This window comes from Dicentrarchus labrax, unplaced genomic scaffold, assembly GCF_905237075.1.
Source record: "Dicentrarchus labrax unplaced genomic scaffold, dlabrax2021, whole genome shotgun sequence".
NCBI lineage: Eukaryota > Metazoa > Chordata > Actinopteri > Moronidae > Dicentrarchus > Dicentrarchus labrax.
This window is the reverse complement of record NW_026136714.1, coordinates 29,632,588-29,654,948: the sequence shown is the minus strand read 5'-3', so window position 1 is coordinate 29,654,948 and position 22,361 is coordinate 29,632,588. Positions and strand designations below refer to the sequence as shown.

Here is a 22,361-nt window from a genome sequence, read left to right as displayed (position 1 = left end):
ATGGCAACTACATTCAAACAATGCAAAGAAAAATTATGTAATTATTGAAGAACATTCATTTTTTAATAATAAGCAATATAACCTAACTCGGAGTGAAGTCTCATCAACTTAATTGCATTGTATGAGCAGCTTGTAGAGTCTACTGTAGGCAGACGGTTGAGTGTCTCCCTGTTGGCCTTCATACTGTATTTGTCAGTATTGACACGTTGTTTGCAAGGGCAGGGGGGCTGATCTCTGCCTCCAGAGGTCATTCTCACTATAGTTGCCACTTGTTGCCAAGAGCAGCTCGGGGTCCCACTGTTCAACACCAAACACATTTCAAGGACTATTTATTCAGCAGCTACCGACACCTACATATCTGAATGCGGAACGTTGCCAGGACTGAAAGAAGACTTTTGATCCGGTTGATATTTCGGCGCATCTGACGGAGAGAAGCATGGTTGATAACACAAGTATAGCAACTAAATCTGCTTTGGTAAGCGTCCGGGCTTTATTTATTTTGGATTATTAAACGTAGGCTAACTAATTTACAGTTTATCTTACTTTTAAGGTGCATTTATAAACTCAGTAGGCCTATTTGAATAGTGCAACAGTATTTTAGCAACTTGGTGCACGTTTTTCATGTTCGCTTACAGGAGCTTAATGTGAAATGTTTAACAAGTTATCGTCTTTATGGGTTGACTCTAAAAGTCAGAGACCAAAACTGTCTTAGTGTGTGTTATGAGTGTAATTGGTAGAGCTTGTGTTTTAATCTTATAAAGTGCCGGTGATAATCATTGCCACGACCATCCTCTCGTACCCTCGCAGCAAGGCTCTCTCTCGTCTGCCAGCAGCCTTCCGCTCCAGGCTCCCTCCGCCTCTTCGCACAGCCCGTTCCCCGGCGCCCAGTCCCACCAACCCGGCAGCGGCGGCATGAAGCTCGAGGCGGTCATGGAGAACCTGCAGCGGCAACAGGCAGCGCGGCTAGCCCTGGAGGAGAAGCTCCGGCAGGCGGAGACAGAAAAAGACCTCCGCTCCATGGTGGAGTCCCAGATACACCAACAAGCTCTTGCTTTCCGCCACTACCAGGCAGCGATGCGAGGCGCACTGGCCGCCGGAGTTTCCAACTCGTCCTCTGGAGTGACGCTCCCACACACGGAGGTCCGGAGAGCCGACGAGGACGGACCGGGCAGCAACGATAAGGAGCGGGGCGAGGAGGGAGATGTTATGCATGAGCATGAGATGAATGAAGAAGAGGACGAAGACGATATCAGATTGAGCCACTACCAACACCGACAGTCTTCATTCCAGGGTGCCTGCATGCTTCCGCAGAGCGCCCCGATGCATCTCATGGCCAGAGTCCCGGCGGCCTTCGACCCGGCCTGCCGCACACAGTCTCCATCGTCGCATCCCCAGTCCCAGCACCATGAGTGGACCTACGAGGAGCAGTTCAAACAGGTAAGACAACACTGACTTACTGAACAATTCCCAACTCTGCAAAGCAACTTTCTGGGCTCCATAATACAATCAAGCTATTTTCATCCCTGAATATAATTAACTTTAAAGACTTAATTTAACTTAACAGTAGTTCAGTTAGCTATTAGTAGTCCTACAAAACTAAATATCTTCTTTAATGTCATTGAAAACATTTTCCTTTTGTGCCATCTACGATCATAATACATGCTTGATAACATCACTTGATATCGATGATTTGCACATTCTGAAGGAAAAAACACGTTTATGAAGATCCTGTTCACAAAGGTTAGTCTTTTGTCTTTTGTGCCAGAGGGGATTTAATGAAGTTGCTGCTGTAAAAAGTAAAAAATCAGTTTCTACTAGACAAGTTAGAATGAGGCTTTAACATGGCATCATTTATAAAGGGATATACGATGTAACTAGCTTTATTAATGGATAATAAGTAATTTACTCATGTTTTATAGATCAGTTAATTAATAAGCATAACTTTTAAGTTGCCATTTAAAAAATATTTTTGACAGATACATGATGATAGGCAGGATTATTTAAAGAGTTTTATGTTTTTTCCTATCATGGAACATGGTAATTTTATATTGCAATATCCGTGCATATATAGTGATACATGTTTGTTAACCATGAATAAAGCCATCATGAACCCTTTATTAAGGTTCCTTTATTGGTAATGTCATTAAATGTCATTGATATGTAAATATTTCATTGTATTGAACACTAAACAGCTCCATTGTTTTTTTGGTGGTTAATTATTTGATTGATATACAGTTTGTATATTTCCAGCCTGCGATGGGCAGATCTATACTCTCTGATTCATTGTGGATGCTCCATGTCATCTTTTATTTATGATGGATCATTTACAGACTTCCCTAAATGTGATGTGTACATTAGTGACTGCATTAGCGTTGCACATTAAAGCTACTCAATGCATGGAAATGCAATTTAAATAGGAGCTGAAACCAATAGCTTCAATTCAGAGAGGAGTGTGGAGGATGGTGAGATTAGCCTCTGGAGAGAATGCTCGCCTTACAATTCTGTTGTTTGATTCAGTGTATTTTACATTTTTCTTGTCATTATTGTTATGTTATGTGTATCTGCTTCATAGTCATTTGAGGGGTTGCTTTATGAATCCTTATGAACAACGCAAAAGCTTCAGCAGATGGATTTAAAATCTATACGGGTGTTATTGTCATCATAAAGCCTTTACTTTTTGCTGAATTATTTTATTTTCATTACACCATGTTTGCTGTGGTCATGAATGCTCACTGCAAATCAGGCTATACACTTCAAAGATTCCTCAGGATGTGCAGTTATTGTGGGGGTCATTTGTATGTAATCATTCAGTGTAATGGTCATGGGACAATAAAAGGATGCATAATGCTGCTGGGCAGACAGAGTGGAGCCAGCATACTAAGCATGCTCAAAGCTGCAAAACAAAACCACATTTGAAAGCAGTAAATGCATCTTTGGAAATAGGAACAAGATGTGGGCTAAATATAAAAAAAGTCCTACTGAGGTGAAGATGTTTTAATCTGATCTGAAAGTAGGGGGACCAGCCAATGTCTACAGTAGCATCTAAATCCCTTCTGTAGACCTAAAGAACAACACTGGAGTCAATGCTGGCAAAACACAAATATATATAAACTGTATGTATTAACTAAAAATTGAATTTCAATAACACTTGTATTGCATTTTTCATTCTTAAATGGAATTTGAAAAATAAGCCTGACCCAAACATTTAGTGCAAAGACAGGCAGCTAGTAAAACTTATTTTAGCTTTTATTGACCCAGCGGAAGAAAAGATACAGCAGAATCTAAAGGGATGAGATTGTAAAACAGAAAAAAAAATTCCTGGCTGTGAAAGAAAAAAGGTGCTGAGTGTAGACAACAAAAAGACCTGAGGCAGAGAGACAGAGAGAGAAAGAAAGAGAGAGAGAGGATCTGTTGCGTGTAGTTTTGGCAGCAGCTCAGTAAATGCAGGAAACTGGACCTGGTGGTATTCCAGCCTGGCTCATAGCCAAAAATACTGGGATCTCCCTGCCTGAAAGTGTGTGTGTGTGTGTGTGTGGGTGTGGGTGTGTGTATGTGGGTGTGTTTGTGTAGCTGGGAGTGGGCTCAGTGCCAAACTATTATGAAATAGAAACAGAATTGCGTGCTGTTACACACTTGACTTGCCGATGCTTCCTCTCTGATAGGCCACACACATGCACACACGCACACACACACACACACACACACACACACACACACACACACACTATTATTATTAATACGATGTTGGCATGCATATGTGAGCCTTTGCACAAACAGACATGATAGTAAACTGGACTACTTTATCACATAACTGATGATGTTCACTGTGGTGTAGTGGTTGACCGTTTTTCAATGGCTGATGCCAATGCCGATAATTACAGAGCAGGGCTGCAGATGGACCATTTATAATGCCGATATCAAAACAAAGAAAACTCATAAGTAATTCTATTCTAGTCTATAGGAAATGCATGCATATGTTTACAGCAGGATATATGAGAGTTATACTAGAGGGCTCGAAACAAACTTTTTCACCACCTTCCCAAAACTCACAAAGTGGAGCGCTAACATCATTCCACAGCAGCCACACTGACAAGACTGCCTGCAGATGTGTCTAAAGACATTTTTTGTTTATTAGCCAGATAATCATCCTGATAAATTGGCTGACCAGTTAATCAGTTTATCACTACTGTGGTGAGCTACTCACTGTGGTTTCAAGTCCCTGCAAATTGTTTTGAAAGTGGACTGCAACAGAAAACACTGTCTGCAAGGAAGGAAAAATACTTGAAAATATCAAAAACAATGTTATGCTTAAAAACATTTTCTGGCTGCTGCCATCCTGGCAGTCCTAATTCGGCTGGCTCCTGGCTAATCCAAAAGTGGCTACTGAAAACAGCCGCCTGGGATGACAGCCACCTTTCACTCAAAAGGGCCATTCTCTCAGTAATGCATAACTTAAAGACTTGAATGTAGTTAATATATTTAATTTAAATGAGTGGATTATATAAAACTTAACCCACATACAGTCGTCATGAACAGGAAAATTACTGTTAGAGGAACTGCTGTTTCTGTACTTTCTCTTTGGCTTGTTTTGCCAGCCACAGAAGTTGCCACTTGATTGATCCACTGAAATATGAAAGAATGTTAAATAATGTTAAGTAAATTAGAAAGACTTTTCCAGGCAATGTTCGAAAATGTTTTAGTCAGCATCTTGATCCAGCTCATACGGTGGACGAAACACATACAGGACAAAACACTGAACCATCCCTCCAGGATTTTGCTGGCCTTTTTGGGGTGATTGTTGTGGTCTAGAGTGATTGATTTTATGGCAGCTTTTTTAAAAACTGGATGCATATTGCAATATTCTTGTGTATTTTTTTTGTGATGAAATTGTGGAAAAAAGTGAAAATTGCAAAAATTGGTTTTTTTTTTTTTTAAATATGTATTTAAAATTGAGACAGCTTGTTCCAGTGAGAATAAAATTGCACTGCAATGTGAGACGTTTGTGTAAATGGTAATGGTAAATGGACCTGTACTTGTATAGCGCCTTTCTAGTCTTCCGACCACTCAAAGCGCTTTTACACTACGTGCCACATTCACCCTTTCACACACATTCACTCAGTGATGGCAAAGTCCATCGAACAGAAACTAACATTCATACACACTAGCAATTCGGGGTTCAGTATCTTGCTCAAGGATACTTCGACATGTGGCACGACCTGCTCTGCCTCTGAGCCACAGCCGCCCGTGTGATAGACAATCCTAGGATATATAAGCCTGGTTTGTCTTTTAAGTCAAAGTCAACTGATAGTTCATTGTCAGTATGTTTGGCTGTGTCATGCTTGGTGAAGCTTGGTATTTGAGACTATACTATTTGGGCGATCTCTTTCTTTGTACTGAAATATAAATACGAGACTAAATTACTTGCTATTAAGATATTCAATGCAATTCAATTCAATTCAATTTTATTTGAATAGCGCCAATTCATAACAGAAGTTATCTCAGGACACTTTTCAAATAGAGCAGGTCTAGACCGGACTCCTTATAACATTATTTACAGAGACCCAACAGTACCACCATGAGCAAGCACTTGGCGACGGGGGCAAGGAAAAACTGCCTTTTAAGAAACCTAGGACAGACCCTTCGGCTCTAGGTGGGTGGTTGTCTGCCTCGACATTATTGAAGTCTGCACATAAGACATTATTGCTTGCTCAGATTTTCAGAGACATACAGCAAAGGTGATTCTGGAGCATTAGAAATGACATGAATAATAATGAGTGACTAATGCCATGTAATGAACATGTCAGTGTGTGGCTTTGTGTTTGGGAGCCACTCGTTTTTGAGGATTGTACCTCTTCCAGTTTGTTTTTCCAACAACTATAGAAAAGTGGAGGAGGAGGACGAGGACTAAAATGAATAACCATAGCAATGCAGCTACAGTCAAAGCCTTTACAATTTCTTGCAACATTAACAAGCAAAAACGAAGATGAAAGAGATGAGATCAACACAAAATACAAAACAACAAAATGGGCAGTTAATACACTACTGTTACTGGCATCAGCTGGCTGCGGACACCTTGACATTAGTAATAAATTAATGGTGTGTGAGTGTGTATGAATGTTAGTTTCTGTTCGATGGACTTTGCCATCACTGAGTGAATGTGTGTGAAAGGGTGAATGTGGCACGTAGTGTAAAAGTGCTTTGAGTGGTCGGAAGACTAGAAAGGCGCTATACAAGTACAGGTCCATTTACCAAAAAATAACAACAGAATGTGAAGAAATAACAGTTATGGTAAATGGTACTTTTGTATAGCGTCTTTCTAGTCTTCCTACCACTTAAGGCGCTTTCACACATATTCACACAGTGATCGAACAGAACTCATTCATGGACAGTTTTTGCCATTCATCTTTATCTGACAGCATCTGAGAGCCTGGGTGATTAATACAAGGTAGTTCCAAGCAGATGTTATTTTCCAGTCATTCAAGTCTGCATTAAGCAAGTTTCAAGATTTTGCTACTGAAGTTTCATATTATACACTGTTAACTAACTGTATTGTATAGTACACAGTGAAATGTAGTAAGAGGGCTAAAACCACTGGTATGGTTCGTTGATCTTTATTCAGTGTTTTTCAGCCATTTGTTTTAGGGCTTGTCTTGAAAAACAATCAGCCTTCCAATCGAGCCCCTCCCCTCACCCCCCACCCCCACCCACTTTAATGTGACCATAAATCCAGCCAGGGAGACCTGCTTTGAAAGAGACACATGCTTTTACACCTTAACTTTTGTATAATCTTGTCAGGGATCTGGAAACTCAGTCGAATCCCATGATGTTCCCATAAAACCTATTACTTAAAATTACCCATATGGCTTGGAGCTAGATTTTTATTTTTTCAGGCAGAGTGCAAGGGCCCCAGCCTCCTGCCAGGATCTTTGGCTCCACATATTCATCTAACAGCTGTAGCTCACTTTAAAATGTGCTCCGTCACTGGAAATGCTTTAATGACATTCCTGGATTCTTTCACTGTATGCCATTACAGTTATATGGTGGGCTGCCACATGGACTGGAGAGTAAGATGAGTAAGAGGGCTGTAAAGGGAAAACAGAAGAAGAGGGAAAGAAGGATCTGAATTGTGTGTGATTGTGTCAGCCTAGTTGGCATGAGATAAATGAATCGAGTACCGCAAATGGCTTTTCTCTTTTCATTAAAACAGAAGAATGGTTAGCTTGTTCAAACACCCTCCCACCCTCACTGTGGGTGGGTGTTACTTTTTAATCGCAGCAGTCTGGAATTTCTGCAGCTGTTTGCAAAAGCCCGCCTCTCTGTTTACGAGATCTGACTGCTGGGCAAACATTGCCTCACTGCCACGTCTCTGACTTGCTTTTTCAAGTTTTCCATTGTTGGGGGCCCCCTCAGAATTGCCATGGCAATATGTTATCTTTAACTGACTGCATTTGTATATCAGTTTTTAGATATTTGTACAGTGCAGTGATTCACATTGTTAGTCACGGGCACTGAGAGGCCCTTACGGGTTGAATTATTGGGAATGGAGAAGACTCTCTATGAAGGAACGGTGTCAAAATATTCAAGGGAAAAAATAAATGTGATGAAGAGCTTGTGAAGTGAAACTGAGAGTCATGAAATTAGTGATTTATAAAATTGTGAAAAAAGTGAGGCTGTCAAATACAATGATGATTTCAACTGTCATATGATAAAAACTAAAACCATTTTCTTCATCTGTCAACATTGTATTTTAATTTAAACAATCAAATACAATTAATATTGCTGGGGAAATGCTGTGATATATTTAGTATGAGTTATCCAAAAATCATGTATATTAATGCTGACCATTTTCCAAGTTTCAGGTTTAAGATTTTTTAATTGTGTTTCGTCACACAGTTATTGGATTCCATTCATTATTTGTACGCTATGAAAGTCTGAATAAACATATTAACTGCCTGGTTGAGGTTTTCCCACAATGAACATTTTTGCATTTTGTTGTTGTCAATAATGTTAATATCCCTGACCAAATAGTCCCAGGACAATAATTCAATTCAATTCAATTCAATTCAATTTTATTTGTGTAGCGCCAATTCATAACAGAAGTTATCTCAGGACACTTTTCAAATGGAGCAGGTCTAGACCGAACTCCTTATAACATTTACAAAGACCCAACAGTACCACCATGAGCAAGCACTTGGCGACGGGGGCAAGGAAAAACTGTCTGTTAAGAGGCAGAAACCTAGGACAGATGCTTCGGCTCTAGGTGGGTGGTCGTCTGCCTTGACAAGTTGGGGTGAGTGAGAGTGAGAGAGAGAGAGAGAGAGAGAGAGAGACAGAGACAGACAGAGTGTACAATTTTTGTAATATTACGTAAATGAAAGAAGGCAGTCCTGAAGGTTTGCTTTATGTGGGAATTAAATGACATGTCCTGATCAAAGATAACTCCAAGATTCCTGACAGTGGTGCTAAAGGCCAAGGTAATGCCATCTAGAGTAGCTATATCTTTAGACAGTGAGTCTCTAAGGTTTTTGGGGCCAAGTACAAGAGTTTAACATCAGAAAATTGCAGCTCATCCAGGATTTTATGTCCTTAAAGGCACACTATGCAAGATGTTTACCTTAACATAGCAGCTTCAAAGTCATTTTGATGGTAAACAAACTCTCGCGAGAATCACAAATTGCTTTACACATACATCAGCGACATAAGAAGCAGCCTCAATGGACGACACTAGCAGGCATTCACTCAGACGTTACCTGGTCAGTAGACATCTTCGGAGTCTATCTTTGCCTGTTCGATGTCCGATGCTTCCATCCTACTGAACATGTACCGGTATACAGGGGGGAGGGGATCAGGCTGTGGGTGCAGAGACACAGAGCCGTATATAGAGACTGCTCTGGTGAGTGTTATTTACGACAGTTAACGTTAAATACAAGTACTCTAGGGGTAGCTGTTTGACAAAACTGGAAAACTGCATAGTATGCCCTTAAGACAATAGATTTCAAGAAACTAACAGGGAACTAAAAACCACTCAATTATGTTTGTGTTTCAACTGTTTTCTGAAGAACTATCAAAGATACAACAAAAACAGTACGAAAAGTCCTGCCCCTAGAGCAGGGATTTTATTGGGGCCAGTATCTATGGTCCAGGAACTAAATTTGGACCTCTGTTTGTTTGGTCAAGGTTAATGTGGTCCCAAAACGCCCAAAGTTCCTGTGTCGCTGAAAAAGTTCCTATGGGCAGAGCTATGTGTTGTATGGTAATGCATTGATTTCACTAATCAGCTTGCACTGCATAATAACATAATTTGGATGATAGTAATTGTCAGAAAATTTATCAATTATAGTTATATAGTAATTAATTGATTCTTCAATATACATGACCTTCAGCCTTATTTGCATTCACTATAATGTCCATTCAGAATTTTTCTCACCCAATATATGTAATCAAAAGCTGTAAAGTCAATGTCTGGAGATTTGCATGTGCCACGTGGTAACTTCTTTGAGCTAAGTAATCCTGATAGTCAAACGCCAAGCTAGCAGATTGCTGCCATAAAAGTCTGGGCTTGTGTTTCAAGGTCTCTGTGGTACACTAAGGATGATCTGTTGTTGCTGCCCAGTTCATTCTTGTATGTCCATTGAGGTGTTCACTTCTGTCTTGTCAGTGTTACCACAATAATAGGGCTTAACAATAGTAATTATTTCCTTACATTTCCTGTGAAGTAGCTTCCACATTCAGATATGGCAGTTTGATATAACTCTTTGTTGAATCTAGAAATCTAGTTTACTATCCAGATTGTAAGTTAAATGAGTATCTACTACACTGCACTTGCTTTTTGAACCCTTCATGAATTTAATAATGATCATTTTGTTAGCTACAAACCTAGTATGGCCATATGCTTAATATACATCATCAAAACTACGGCAGCCCCCTAAAAGTTGATGATTCAAATCATCAGTCAAGAAGACCTCAAGTCAACTCTCAATTTGTCTCCTTCCTTGGACCACTTTTGATAGGTATTGACCACTGCAGACCAGAAACACCACAAGAGCTAGCCATTACAATTTGACCCTTGTCAAAGTCGCTCAAATCCTTACGCTTGCCCAAAATGTTATGTTCACTTGCTGCCTCATATACCCCACCCACTTACAGGTGCCATGATAACCAGATAATCAGTGTTATTCATGTTTTCACAATTATTAATATACATATTCTGTAGTGTTTTTCTAAAATTTGCGTCTGGGGGAATATAAACAGCAGCAACAAGATAGTGATGATAATGATATGGTTTCATCATCACGTAAAAGACGAAAAGAAGAAGAAGAAAAGATACGGTTTCCATCCACTTTGACTGCATTTATGCACTAATCATCCATGTAAACGCAGTCTGCCTCTCTTCTCGTTCTGCACTGTGTTGGCTCAGAACACAGTCCGCCTCTCCAGTGCTTGATGTTAATGAGGCAGAGGTATGTTATCATGGCAATTTACGTTCTGTGTTGTGGTTACCTCGATTTTACACTTTAAATAACCTCTCCTCTACCCACAATGTTGTAGAGGAAAGAGGCTCACTGCAGAGGGCGAACCTTTTTTTAGACCATCAGAATCCTCTAGCTTTCTCATCTGAGGGAATTCAGTGTGCCTGCATTTAGGGCCAGAATGCATCTGTTATTTTCCCTGCCCATTTAATCGTTATAAAGACGTTTTTTATGCAATCATAAGTAATCTCAACACACTTTTGAATATGCATACGCTAGGCATATATACAGAACAATTTATTTCCATTGGAATCCAGAAGGTGATTGGTGCAACTGACTGCACACATATCCCCATTAGAGTGCCCCTGGGAGAGGATTATGTCAATAGTAGTAATTTCACAGCATCAGTGTTATGTCATCACATCGTACCTACTACATCCTGACTTGTTGTCTGGTGTGCATTCCACTGGGGTTGCAGCTGAAATGATAACAAAACAAAAAAGATAAGTTTTTTTTTTTTTTTTTTTTTTTTTACTCTTTCTATTACCATTTTTTTTCAAAAACAAAAATTTTCAGTGCATTTGTAATTTGTGTATAGGACCAAAAAAAGGGGGGCAATGAAGCAAATAAGTAAGACGAGTCCGAGTATGTGCATGGATACATATACATACATACATCCACACACACACACACACACACACACACACACACACACACAAACCTAAAAACACACATATATTCAATGCACTTACACAAAAATATAATTGTATAAAACAAATACATACAGAGAACAGAACATGGTCTTTATCACTTATTATGTAACAGGGATGACTATATTAGTGCCACAGTCCAGTCAACAAGGAAGTCATAGGTGCATAATAAAAATAAGAATTAAAGCTGCAAGCAGCATTGGACGGGACGTCACCGTCAACCTACGTCGGGGCCTGCACGGCGGTCCCCTGCCGCAGCAGCACCACGCCACGTCACCCCACTCCCAAGCCCTCATCACCAGAAGCTGAGGGAGACCGCTCTACGTTGCCGCTTCAGCACCATGCCACGGACACGCCGTTTGACGCACAGAAAATATTTGATTAATGTTTGAACACCAATGTGTCTAGATTGCAGTGATCAAATTTGAAGTCAGTCCGATAAAATCTGTAAGAGGAGTTAGTTAAAATTGAAGCCCTGAAATGCCGGAAATGGCATCACAGTTTGACATTCGATTCAAAATGGCCAACTTTGACGGTATGCCACAGACACACCCTTCAACGTACAGTCGCAAATAGCACAACTTTTAATCAGCCACAGTTTTTAATTGTACTGACCAATTTTGATGCAGATCTGATAAATTCCCTAGGAGGAGTTCGTTCAAATACTAGGCGAAAATTCACCGAAAATGACCCAGAACTCGAAATGGCCAACTTTGACAGAAAGCCACAGACAGGCACTTCATCATACAGTCACAAATAACACAGCTTTTAATCAGCAACAGTTTTTGACTGTACTGACCAATTTTGAAGTAGATCCGATAAATTCCCTAGGAGGAGTTCGTTCAAATACAAGGCAAAAAAAAATCGCAAAAAAATTAAAAATGGCAGACTTCCTGTTGGATTTGGGTTATGGGTCCAAGAGGCTTTTTTGCTTGTCCCATCAGTAATCTCAGTAAAACAGCTGTGTCGGCGGCGCAACACTTTAATGTCAAAATCCAATACAATATATATATATATAACTATAAGGACTCAGCGGTCCATTTCACAGTTATACAGTAATGTGAGGATACAGGTACAAGTTATAACGGTAATGATTACACAAATAATACTTATTATAGTAATAATAACACAACTAAACTGTCTCTGCCCAGACGTTTGAATTAAATGCCCTTACATTGCGTTGAATGGATGCTGATTCAGCTTGGTCCTCGAGCTGAATAGGAGAGGCCGTGGTCTGGTCCCAGACTAACAGCGCCTGGTCCCTCGTCTGGCAGCGTACAGGATCAGCAAAGTCGACTTATGTGAAGATGCAGCGATCAGCGAGCGGTGTTTCTTCTGACGGAAAGACTTCGTCCTTCTGCAGGTAGTTAAAGAGAGAACAGCGGCTGCATGCTGTCTCTGCGGGATCCCGGATTAATTGACGATCGTTAAAAAAAGGAGGGAAAAGGTGTAACAGTCTGGCTCGTCCAGCAAGTTTGAAGACGGATGGCACACTTTTAGAAAAATAAAAAGGGGGTTTTAAAGGATAAAGAGAATGCTCTCTAGTGCTATAAGAGTCGTACCTTAACGGACGTTGATCTCAGTGAGAAACAAGGAGGAGAGAGTCTCTTGGGCTTTTATACCTGGGATGACAGTTCTGGGGTCTGCACGAATCTGACCAATGACAGGCCGGGGTTTGGGCGTTTTATGGCTCTTAGACCACACCTAGGCCCCCCCCACTGAGGGGTCTGAGATTTCGCGGGCTCTACATTTTATGACTTTCAGTCACCCCCAAACAGGCTAACAAGGCCCCTGAAACAGGTTTTATGGTTCCAACAAGGCCCCTGGAAAATCTCTTTGTTCGACCACATGGTGGTGAAGTGAAGTTTGAAGCCGAATGGACAATGTACACACAAGTTTTAGCAAATTCGTGTTTTGTGACAGTACATCAAAATTTCCCGCCACGCCACAGACACGCCCACTCACCACAGTCATCACATATCATCAACAATTCAATTCAATTCAGTTCAATTCAATTTTATTTGTATAGCGCCAATTCATAACAGAAGTTATCTCAGGACACTTTTCAAATAGAGCAGGTCTAGACCGAACTCTTTAAAACATTAATTACAGAGACCCAACAGTACCACCATGAGCAAGCACTTGGCGACAAGGGCAAGGAAAAACTGCCTATTAAAAGACAGAAACCTAGGACAGATCCTCCGGCTCTAGGTGGGTGGTCGTCTGTCTCGACCAGTTGGGGTGAGAGAGAGAGAGAGAGAGACAGAGAGAGAGAGAGCGAGAAACAGACAGACAGACAGGTGCATACAGACAGACAGGTGCACACAGACAGACAGGTGCACAATGTGTTTTGCATTTTATAAGTAGATTTCAGCTGGATCTGATCATCCTGCTAGGAGTAGAACATGAAAGTATAAAACGTGATATTTCCTGTTCCCACTAGGGCTGTAGCGATACACTAATCTCACGATACGATACGATACACGATATTCAGCTCCAATATGATATATATCATGATATTCAGCCGATACGATAAGTATCTTACGATAAGATTCGACACGATAAGATTCGATACGATTCGATGCGATTCGATGCGATTTGATACGATTCGATACACTTAGATCATATTCTAAAAGATTTTAAAGAGACAGTGTGATTTTGGTGAGTGTTCCATTGACTTGGATTGAATTAATTGAACTGGAAACTGAAAGCATCAATTACACAATATATGGCTCTGACTGGACAGAGAGTCTACAGCTTGCAAATGCTGGACAAAATGAATCAAAGATGTGGTGAGTAAATTAGTTTAATTTATTGTGCAAACTGTAGCTTACAAGCCTTTGAAAAGTAAATAAAGTGCAGTATTACAATGAACAATGGAGAGTTAAAAAGTGCAGCAAGTGGCCTGTTCTGAACAGATTCTTTGACAGCTTTTTTAGCTTGACACTGAACATATGAGGTAGCCAGTCTAGCCACCAGGTAAGTAAACATAGTACCATGGCTTCTCCAAAACAGCCAATAATTCAAGTCACTAAGAACAACATTTAAACATTTAACTTAAAATGTACCCGTCTTAGCCGAGTAGTTTAAGGCCTGTAGGCCTACAAGTATGTGAGGTAGCCAGTCTAGCCACCAGGAAAGTAAAAATAAACCATGGGAGCCAATAATTCAAGTCCATAGGAGCAACATTTAAGCCAACTTAAAATTGTACCCATTTTAGCAGATTAGCTTAAGGCCTGTAGGCCCTGACCTACAAGCGCACACTAAACAGAAAGTCTCCTCTCCACATAACTCCAGACCAAGTGATCTACATTCTCTTCAGCTCTGGGAGAAGTGCACTTCTCTGAGCAGTGATGATATGTCCGGCTGTGGAGAAGACCCTCTCCGGGGAGAAACTAGTGCCAGGGACGCAGAGGTACCTTTTAGCAAGGTGTGACAAGAGTGGATACTCATACTGGTGCTCCTTCAACCAGACCAGTGGATCTTCTTTCATTTCCAGGAGATCTGCCTCCTTGTAGCGGGTCATCTGTTCTTTGGCCTCGTCCTCTTGGGTATTTGTCTTGGGTCGTGCTGCACCAACACCGTATCGTTCACCAAGAAGGGCAGCCAGTGGACAAGACGGCCTTGGATTCCTGGGTGGAGGATGCTGACCTTCAAATAAATAAACAATAAAAACAAAAACACATTATTTATAGTTGAGCATAGGGGTGTAACGATTCACCAAATCCACAGTTCGGTTCAGACCTCAATTTTTGAGCCACGGTTTGGTTCATACCGCGGTTTTACCGTTTCCCCATTTTGCAGAGAAACAGAGAGAGAGAGATGTTATCTGATATTACATTGAGCAGATACGGCAGAAATCTTACATTATGGCGTGTCAGTGAATGCAACACTGCAGATGTCACTCACTAACGTTAGTTTCGGTTTGGACCCACATGCGGCGCACTTGAAAACTGAATCACGGGTGAGTTTATGAAACGTACTGCTGATGGAGAAAGTCAGCAGAGACACACACAGGGGGAGAGAGACAGAAAGAGGCGGAGCAAGCGGGCGTGTTTGCCGTGAGTGACCAGAGGTCCAGGTTAGGTGTGTGTGCTGTGTGTGAGTGTGGGGAGAAGAGAAAGAAAGGGAGCAGATTAAAATAAACACTAAAAAAAGGTGGAAAATGACCTAGAATAACCTACTATCTATACAAATATGATATAGGCCTACACCGCTACCACCCCACGGGCCGCCGCCACCGCCGCAGTTACACTGTCTTAACGAGAGCTCAACAGTCCAGGGAGCGAGTGTGTCGCGGTTCTGTCTCTCGGATCCGTGACACGAGACCGTGGACTTTTGTGTCGCAATTTCGGTCTCGGTTTCAGAACCGTTACAGCCCTAGTTAAACACATTCCATAATTCCTACACAGAGGTTCAGACAACACAGTGCGCTTCACTGGATAACAATGGGTAATACTGACCTAGACTGCTCTCTCCTTCCTTGTATCGCTCTCTATCATCTACAGCCTGTTCTTTGGATGCAATCCCCTCATCATCAGTGCTAGCAGATATATTTAATATCTATGCCTTTAAACCTGTTAACATTATAATGTTTATGCTTTTGAGCTATTTAATATTTATCCATTTTAAACTGTACACGTTGTAGGATTTGCCTTTTAAAGTTTGTACAATGTATTATTTAGGCCTATGCTTACTCTCGCCAGGAGACGGCGGATAGGATACAAGGCCAAGGATTAAACCTAGCAGTACCATCATTACCTTACCTCTGATGGCTGCATGCTCAGTCTTGCAGCCTCTGCAATCGGTCCATCATAAACTTCCTGTCTTTCGTTCTCAGTCAGGAAAGACTTCTGAATCTTGGATCCATAGCTGAACATGCATAGAGAGTTGCCTTGAGGTCGAGGTACCTCTTCTGAAGATCCCCAGCCATGGCAGCCTTAATCTCTTTTATGACTGCAGATTCGCCTTTGATCAGTTTAGTCCGTTGATCAGTGTGTTTTGGAGGGGTGCGACGACTGACAGTGTGAAGCCTCGTAGAAGCCTCGTAGAAGCCTCTGCAGCATGTGGTTGGCTGTGGTGCTTCGTCTGAAGAAATTCATAATGCGTCTCACTCTTCCCAACAGCCGTGCGAGATTTTGAGGGCACGTTGTGCAGCCAGATTAAGGGTGTGAGCATAGCATTTGACATGAAGAGGCTTTGACATGTGCCTTTGTCTGAGCGTACAGCCTGGGAACGCAAACCTTGGTGAGGTGTTCGCGGGTTGGAATAGGATAGCGGGGCTCCATCGCGTTCACCATGCTTCTAAAGCCTGCGTTTTCCACCACCGAATAAGGTCTCAAATCCTGACAAATAAAATAGGCAATGGACGCTGTGGCTGAGAGGCAGAGCGGGTCGTTCCTTTATCGTAAGGTTGAGGCTTCGATCCCTGGCTCCTGGTACCACATGTCGAAGTATCCTTGAGCAAGATACTGAACCCCAACTGAACCCGAAATTGCTCCTGATGCCGTGCATCGGTGTGTGAGTGTGTATGAATGTTAGTTTCTGTTCGATGGACTTTACCATCACTGAGTGAATGTATGTGAAAGGGTGAATGTGGCATGTAGTGTAAAAGCGCTTTGAGTGGTCAGAAGACTAGAAAGGCGCTATACAAGTACAGGTCCATTTACCATTTACCATTTACTCTGTAATCTTCTGCGACCTTGGTGAAGTAGATGGGAACTTGTGGGAACAACCGCCATTGCTATCCAGCATGGTTTGTTTTGGGTCACGCAGCTTCTTGGGTTCCTCAGTTAGCATTACCTTGTCCGGGTGGTGACGTTTTAGGTGGGCTCGTAGGTTGGTGGTATTTCACATTTGTGTGACACAGCTTGCACACTGCCAGACTTTTATCTAAATCGTCGCTTTCCTTCTTCTTTTTAAACCTGAAGTGCTCCCACACATCTGCTTTTAAGTATGAAGGTGCTGGATTTATATTCACCGCCATTCTCTTGAATCTCCTCACTCTGACTGCGTAAACAGGAAGAGTAAGACGTCGGCGTCTGTGTAAAGGAATATCTAGATGGGTAACTTGCTAGAGATGCTCTACAGCGACACTAGGGGGGAAATGGGCAGCGAGCAGAGTGCCAGGCGGAACACAGGGGATTTGAATGGGACTTAATGTATCAATACTCGCGGCTGAAATCTGTATTTTCTAGGGAAACAAAATATCGATGTGTATCGCAGAATCGATAAAATTGCTCAGCCTTAGTTGCCACTAGGTGGCGCTCTCACTATTACTGAATATTATCACATAGACGTGTTCAGGGCGGGACTCTAATCAAATGTGAAGTTTCGTTGAGATCACATCATGTACACTGAAGTTATCACAACTTCCTTTTTCATGGTGAATCATCAAAAATTGGAGGCCACACCACGGGCAAGCAGTTCAACTGAATGTTGTAATTAGCACAAATTTTAATCATGAATGTCTTTAGATTGCGCTGATTAAATTTGAAGTTGATCCGATAAATTCCCTAGGAGGAGTTTGTTCAAATACAACGTGTGCAAATCACCGAAAATGACCACGCAATTCAAAATGGCCGACTTCCTGTTGGGTTTGGGTTATGGGTCCGAGAGGCTTTTCTGCTTCTTTCATCAGGATACACATGCGTACCAATTTTCATACATGTCGGCCATATGCGTCTTGGGGGCTGATTCCGTGGGGCAGGGCTCCGACATTTGGCAGCGCCCGTGCACGGGGACAATTGCATACTCGAATTTCGGATACATTTGAATTTTGTGCAAATTTCTATGAGCTGTCAAGCATGTTGCGGCCGCCAAATATGCAGTCTTCGAAGGAGCAAATAATAATTCCTAGAGATACAAGAGGGACCTCACAGTGTTTGACACTGGCTCGGTCCCTAATGACAGTGGAATCAGCCTTTGGTGCCGAGTTCAATGTTATAAAGTTAGAAAAAGGGCAATCAGCTTCACTGAGGTACATTGTGGAACTGTAATGTTTCTATGTGGTTAAAAAAAGATTGTCAGATCTTAAAGAATTTAGCGGGCACGACCAAACAAACGAATAAGAGAGGCTGGAGCTAGTTTACACCTGTCACAAACAGGATCAATGTCAGGATATATTTTAGAAAGCCTGAGCTTTGTCCACTAAGTGTATTAACTTACACTGGATCAGGCCATGTTTGGCACACAGGGATGAAGAGTGTACTTCAAGAAGAAAATGCTCCCAGAGGTCCTGGTTAAGTTCTTTAACCTGTCCTCTTCCCATTGTGCTTTGATAGCTGAAAGTTGGCTACTCCTGAGAGAGAGGATTTTTTCATAGCCATGTGAGATGGCACCTTTTTGATATCGGGGGTGGTAATAGCAACATATCAATAGCTGGGGTTGCTGGTTGGGAGGGATAATGGGAGCTAATATTCTTTACAAAGCTACGGATTTGTAAAAATCTGAAAAAATGACTCTTGGGAATCTTATATTTAGCCATAATCTGGGGGAATGAGGCAAAGATGCCCTCACTATGTAAATGATTAATAATCATTATGCCATGATTAGACCATAGGGTGAATACTCCATCTCCCAGCGAGGGCTTGAAAGTGTGATTTTTACTTATGGGGAACTGCATTGAAAGGAGTTGAGCCCAAAATGGCGTCTAAACTGGTTCCACATGTTGAGAGTAGTCTTAACTAGGATATTTTAACAGTATTCTGTGCAGACTGAACCATTAGAAGTGTAATCCAGAGCTGCTAGTGAGCATGGCGAACAAGAGGCAGCCTCCAATCTCAACCACGCTGGGGCATGTGTGAACTGTCAGCACCCAGCCAGTAGTGGAGTATTGGAGGTTGGTTGCCCGATAGTAATAGTTCAAATTAGGTATGGCCATTCCCCCCAGCACTTTTGGCCTCTGAAGAAATATATTACCGATTCTCTGGGTCCTGTTGTTCCAGATAAATGCCAAAATAGCCCCTTCAAGTTTCCTGAAGAACGATTTTGGAATAAAGATTTGGATACATTGAAATAAGAAAGAAAATTTCCGTAAATATTCATCTTTACTTAGTTTATTCGGCCAGCCACAGATAAAGGAAATAGTGACGACCTCTCAAAGTCTTCCCGTGTTCTAGTACAGAGAGGAGTGAAATTATACTTGAAAAGATTTTTTTATGTTTTTTTCACTTGGACCCCTAGATATGTAAATTAGTTGTGGACTACCTTGAACAGGATTATTTGAAGCGGGTATTTGTGAGCGGCAGCATTTACCGGGAATAGTTTGCTCTTATCAAAATTTAGCTTGTAATCGGAGATTGAACCAAATGAGTTAAGGAGGGAGAGTGCAGTTGGAATAGAAGTATTAGGCCTGGAAATATAAAGACGCAAATCATCCCCAGAAAGTGATACTCTCTGCTCAAGGCTGCCCCTAGTCACCCCGGTAATGTTAGAATTTGAGCGAGGGGCTCAATAGCGACAGCAAAGAGCAAAGGGGACAGTGGGCATCCCTGTCTAGAGCCTCTAAAAAGGGGGAAATAGTTTGAGTGATCGTTATTGATTCAGACTAACACAAGTGGAGATGAATACTGTACTGTTGGGTCTCTGTAAATGTTATAAAGAGTTCGGTCTAGACCTGCTCTATTTGAAAAGTGTCCTGAGATAACTTCTGTTATGAATTGGTGCTATACAAATAAAATATGAATAAAAAAAAATAAAAAATTGATATTAAATACAACAGGCTAATCCATGCAATAATTTTCTTACCAAGGCCAAACTTCCCTAGAGTATGGAAAAGATAGCCCCACTCCACTCTGTCGAACACTTTCATTTTTCTTTCTTTTTTCATTGTTTCCTCTCATAGCTCGCATATGATATAATTTGTCCAGTAATATAGACCTTAAAAGTCTCCCAGAGAAGAGATGGTGAGACATTAGGTGTTTCATTTGTTGCTATAAAAAGATCGATCTGAGCATTCAGAAAAGATACAAATTTGTCAGCGGACAGAAAACGCGTGGTAAAGCACCATGGAGCCAGGCAATTGAGCTCTCCACCTACTGCGAGATCTAAGGTCAAGGGGGCATGGTCGGATATGACGATGGAGTTATAAGAACATGAGCGAACTAAGGGTATAAGTCTATTGTCTAAGAATAATGCAGGTGTAAGTATGGTGAACAGGTGAGAAGTACGAATATTCCCTACCTATGGGGTTAAAGAAGCGCCAGGAATGGATGACTGAGAATTCTTGAAGAAAGTTTCTAATTATTATTGGAAGATTGATGAAGGAGTAGTAGGTTTGGTGGAAGACCGATCTTATGAGCCCAACCAGCAATTAAAATCACCCCCGAGCACAAGCAGATGTGAAGACATATCAGGGATTCTAGCAACTAGATTATGAAAAAAGTTTGCATCATCCCAATTTGGTGCATATATATTAGCGAGAATCAACTTGGCACTATGAATGTGTCCTGTGACAATAGCATATCTACCATTAAGGGTCTCGGAATGGCGGCACCTCTGGCTTTGCTATGAAAGGTGGAATGATAAAGTTGACCAACCCAGCCCCTCCTAAGTCGAGAATGGTCAGAGACTTTTAAATGAGTCTCCTGAAGAAATGCAATCTGGGCGCCTAAGTGACAGAGATGGTGGAGTACCTTGCTGCGCTTTATTGGATGGTTCAAACCTTTACAGTTCCAACTGCAGATTCTGAGCGTGTTCCCAGCTGGCTGCCCCATTGGACTAGTCTGCTGAATCATACTTGGGAACACAGAGAGAAAGGAGGATGAAAGGAGTGTGGCACTTTGAGCATTAGAAGACTGGTTGTAGTGAACCTAAAAACAAACAGATAAGAACAGATAAACAAATGAACTGATGAACATTTTCCCACCCACTGAAGCATCTTCCCAAACAAGATGCAGGTGTCCCCCCCATTACAAAAAAACATAGAAGACCTAGTGGCTAACAAAGGCTCCATTACAGGCCAAGAAGGTGGCAATTTCCAAGCCGCATATGTAATGAGTGAAAAAAAAGAAAAAAGAAAAAAGGCACAGTATACCAAAATGTAATGCAATCATCTACTGCAAAAGTCTACTAATAAAGACAGGGGATATACAAATGAAATAAGTGGCTAAGTGAGAACTGACTTTTTGCATGGCATTGGGAATGTTAATTAGTAAGTAAATCAAAAAGGATGCAGTATCACTTAATCATGACAGTGAAATAATATGTTCTTTGAAGTGACTGTATCGCTGATCCCCTCACTCTGGGCGTGGAGAAGCAGACTTCCTCAGGTCTCTGTTAATAAGGGGGGCGCTGTTGCGCAAGCTAGAATGGAGACACGTCTCTTGCAAGCTCCTACAAGGTCGATTTTTAAAACTTAATATAACTCTGTCAAAACAAGTGCCAAGACCTAACTCATATGTCTTAAAGTAATTCAAACGTCGAACAACAAGTTGAAACTGTTTTGAGACTACAATGGCGGCTTCAAATACTCGAAACCAGTGGGCGAAACAACAACGTAGCACTCAGTCAGGCATGGCGCCGGCCGCTGCGACTAGCTCGGCTACCCCCGAGGCCTCGACTAGCAGCAATACGCTAACACCGAGGAGGCTCTCTGACTCAATCAACTCGCTCCAGGATTCTGTTTGTGCAAAGATTGGGGCGGCCATTCAGACTCTGTGGGATCATATCAAACTGGATATTGACTCGGTAAGGAGCGAGCTGTCGGCGGCGGTCACTAGCCTGCAGGCCTCGTTAGCATCACATGATACCCAACTGAAGGAGCTGGAGAAAGCTGCCGACTATACTGGCGACTGCACTACTGAGCTCCGCGCCACTGTGTCCCAACTTCAAGGTGGTGTGAGGGAGCTGCAGGCAAAAAAAAAAAAGACCTGGAAGGCCGTTCCAGACGGAACAATTTGCGGCTTACTGGTGTTGAGGAAGGGCTGGAGAATGGTCAGCCTACGCAGTTTGTGTCTCAACTTTTGAAAGATGTCCTAAACCTGAGCGAAGCCCCGCTGCTGGACGGAGCTCACAGATAACTACCGGGGTAAGAAGTACATCCACTAATTACAACAAGCCATGCATCACAGATGTTTTGTGCTGGCCGTCTCCTTTGGACATTACTTTTTTAAGGACTGTTAGGCTATGAACCTGTACAACTGCCGTTAGATATGTTGACAGCAGACAGACAGACAGGTAT

General features: G+C 41.8%; 1 protein-coding gene across 2 annotated transcripts in view; it reads left to right on the top strand.

The window, feature by feature from the left end:
- The first annotated feature begins 92 nt into the window (after positions 1 to 92).
- Positions 93 to 22,361, top strand: part of arid3c (AT rich interactive domain 3C (BRIGHT-like)) — a 97,469-nt gene continuing 75,200 nt past the window's right edge. The window contains exons 1-2 of one of the 2 annotated variants that reach the window (XM_051422319.1): positions 93 to 475; positions 808 to 1,437. In XM_051422319.1, the coding sequence (XP_051278279.1) occupies positions 437 to 475; positions 808 to 1,437 (669 nt within the window). In that variant the 5' untranslated portion in view covers positions 93 to 436. The remainder of the gene's footprint in view (positions 476 to 807; positions 1,438 to 22,361) is intronic. The other variant, XM_051422318.1, reaches the window with a different exon arrangement.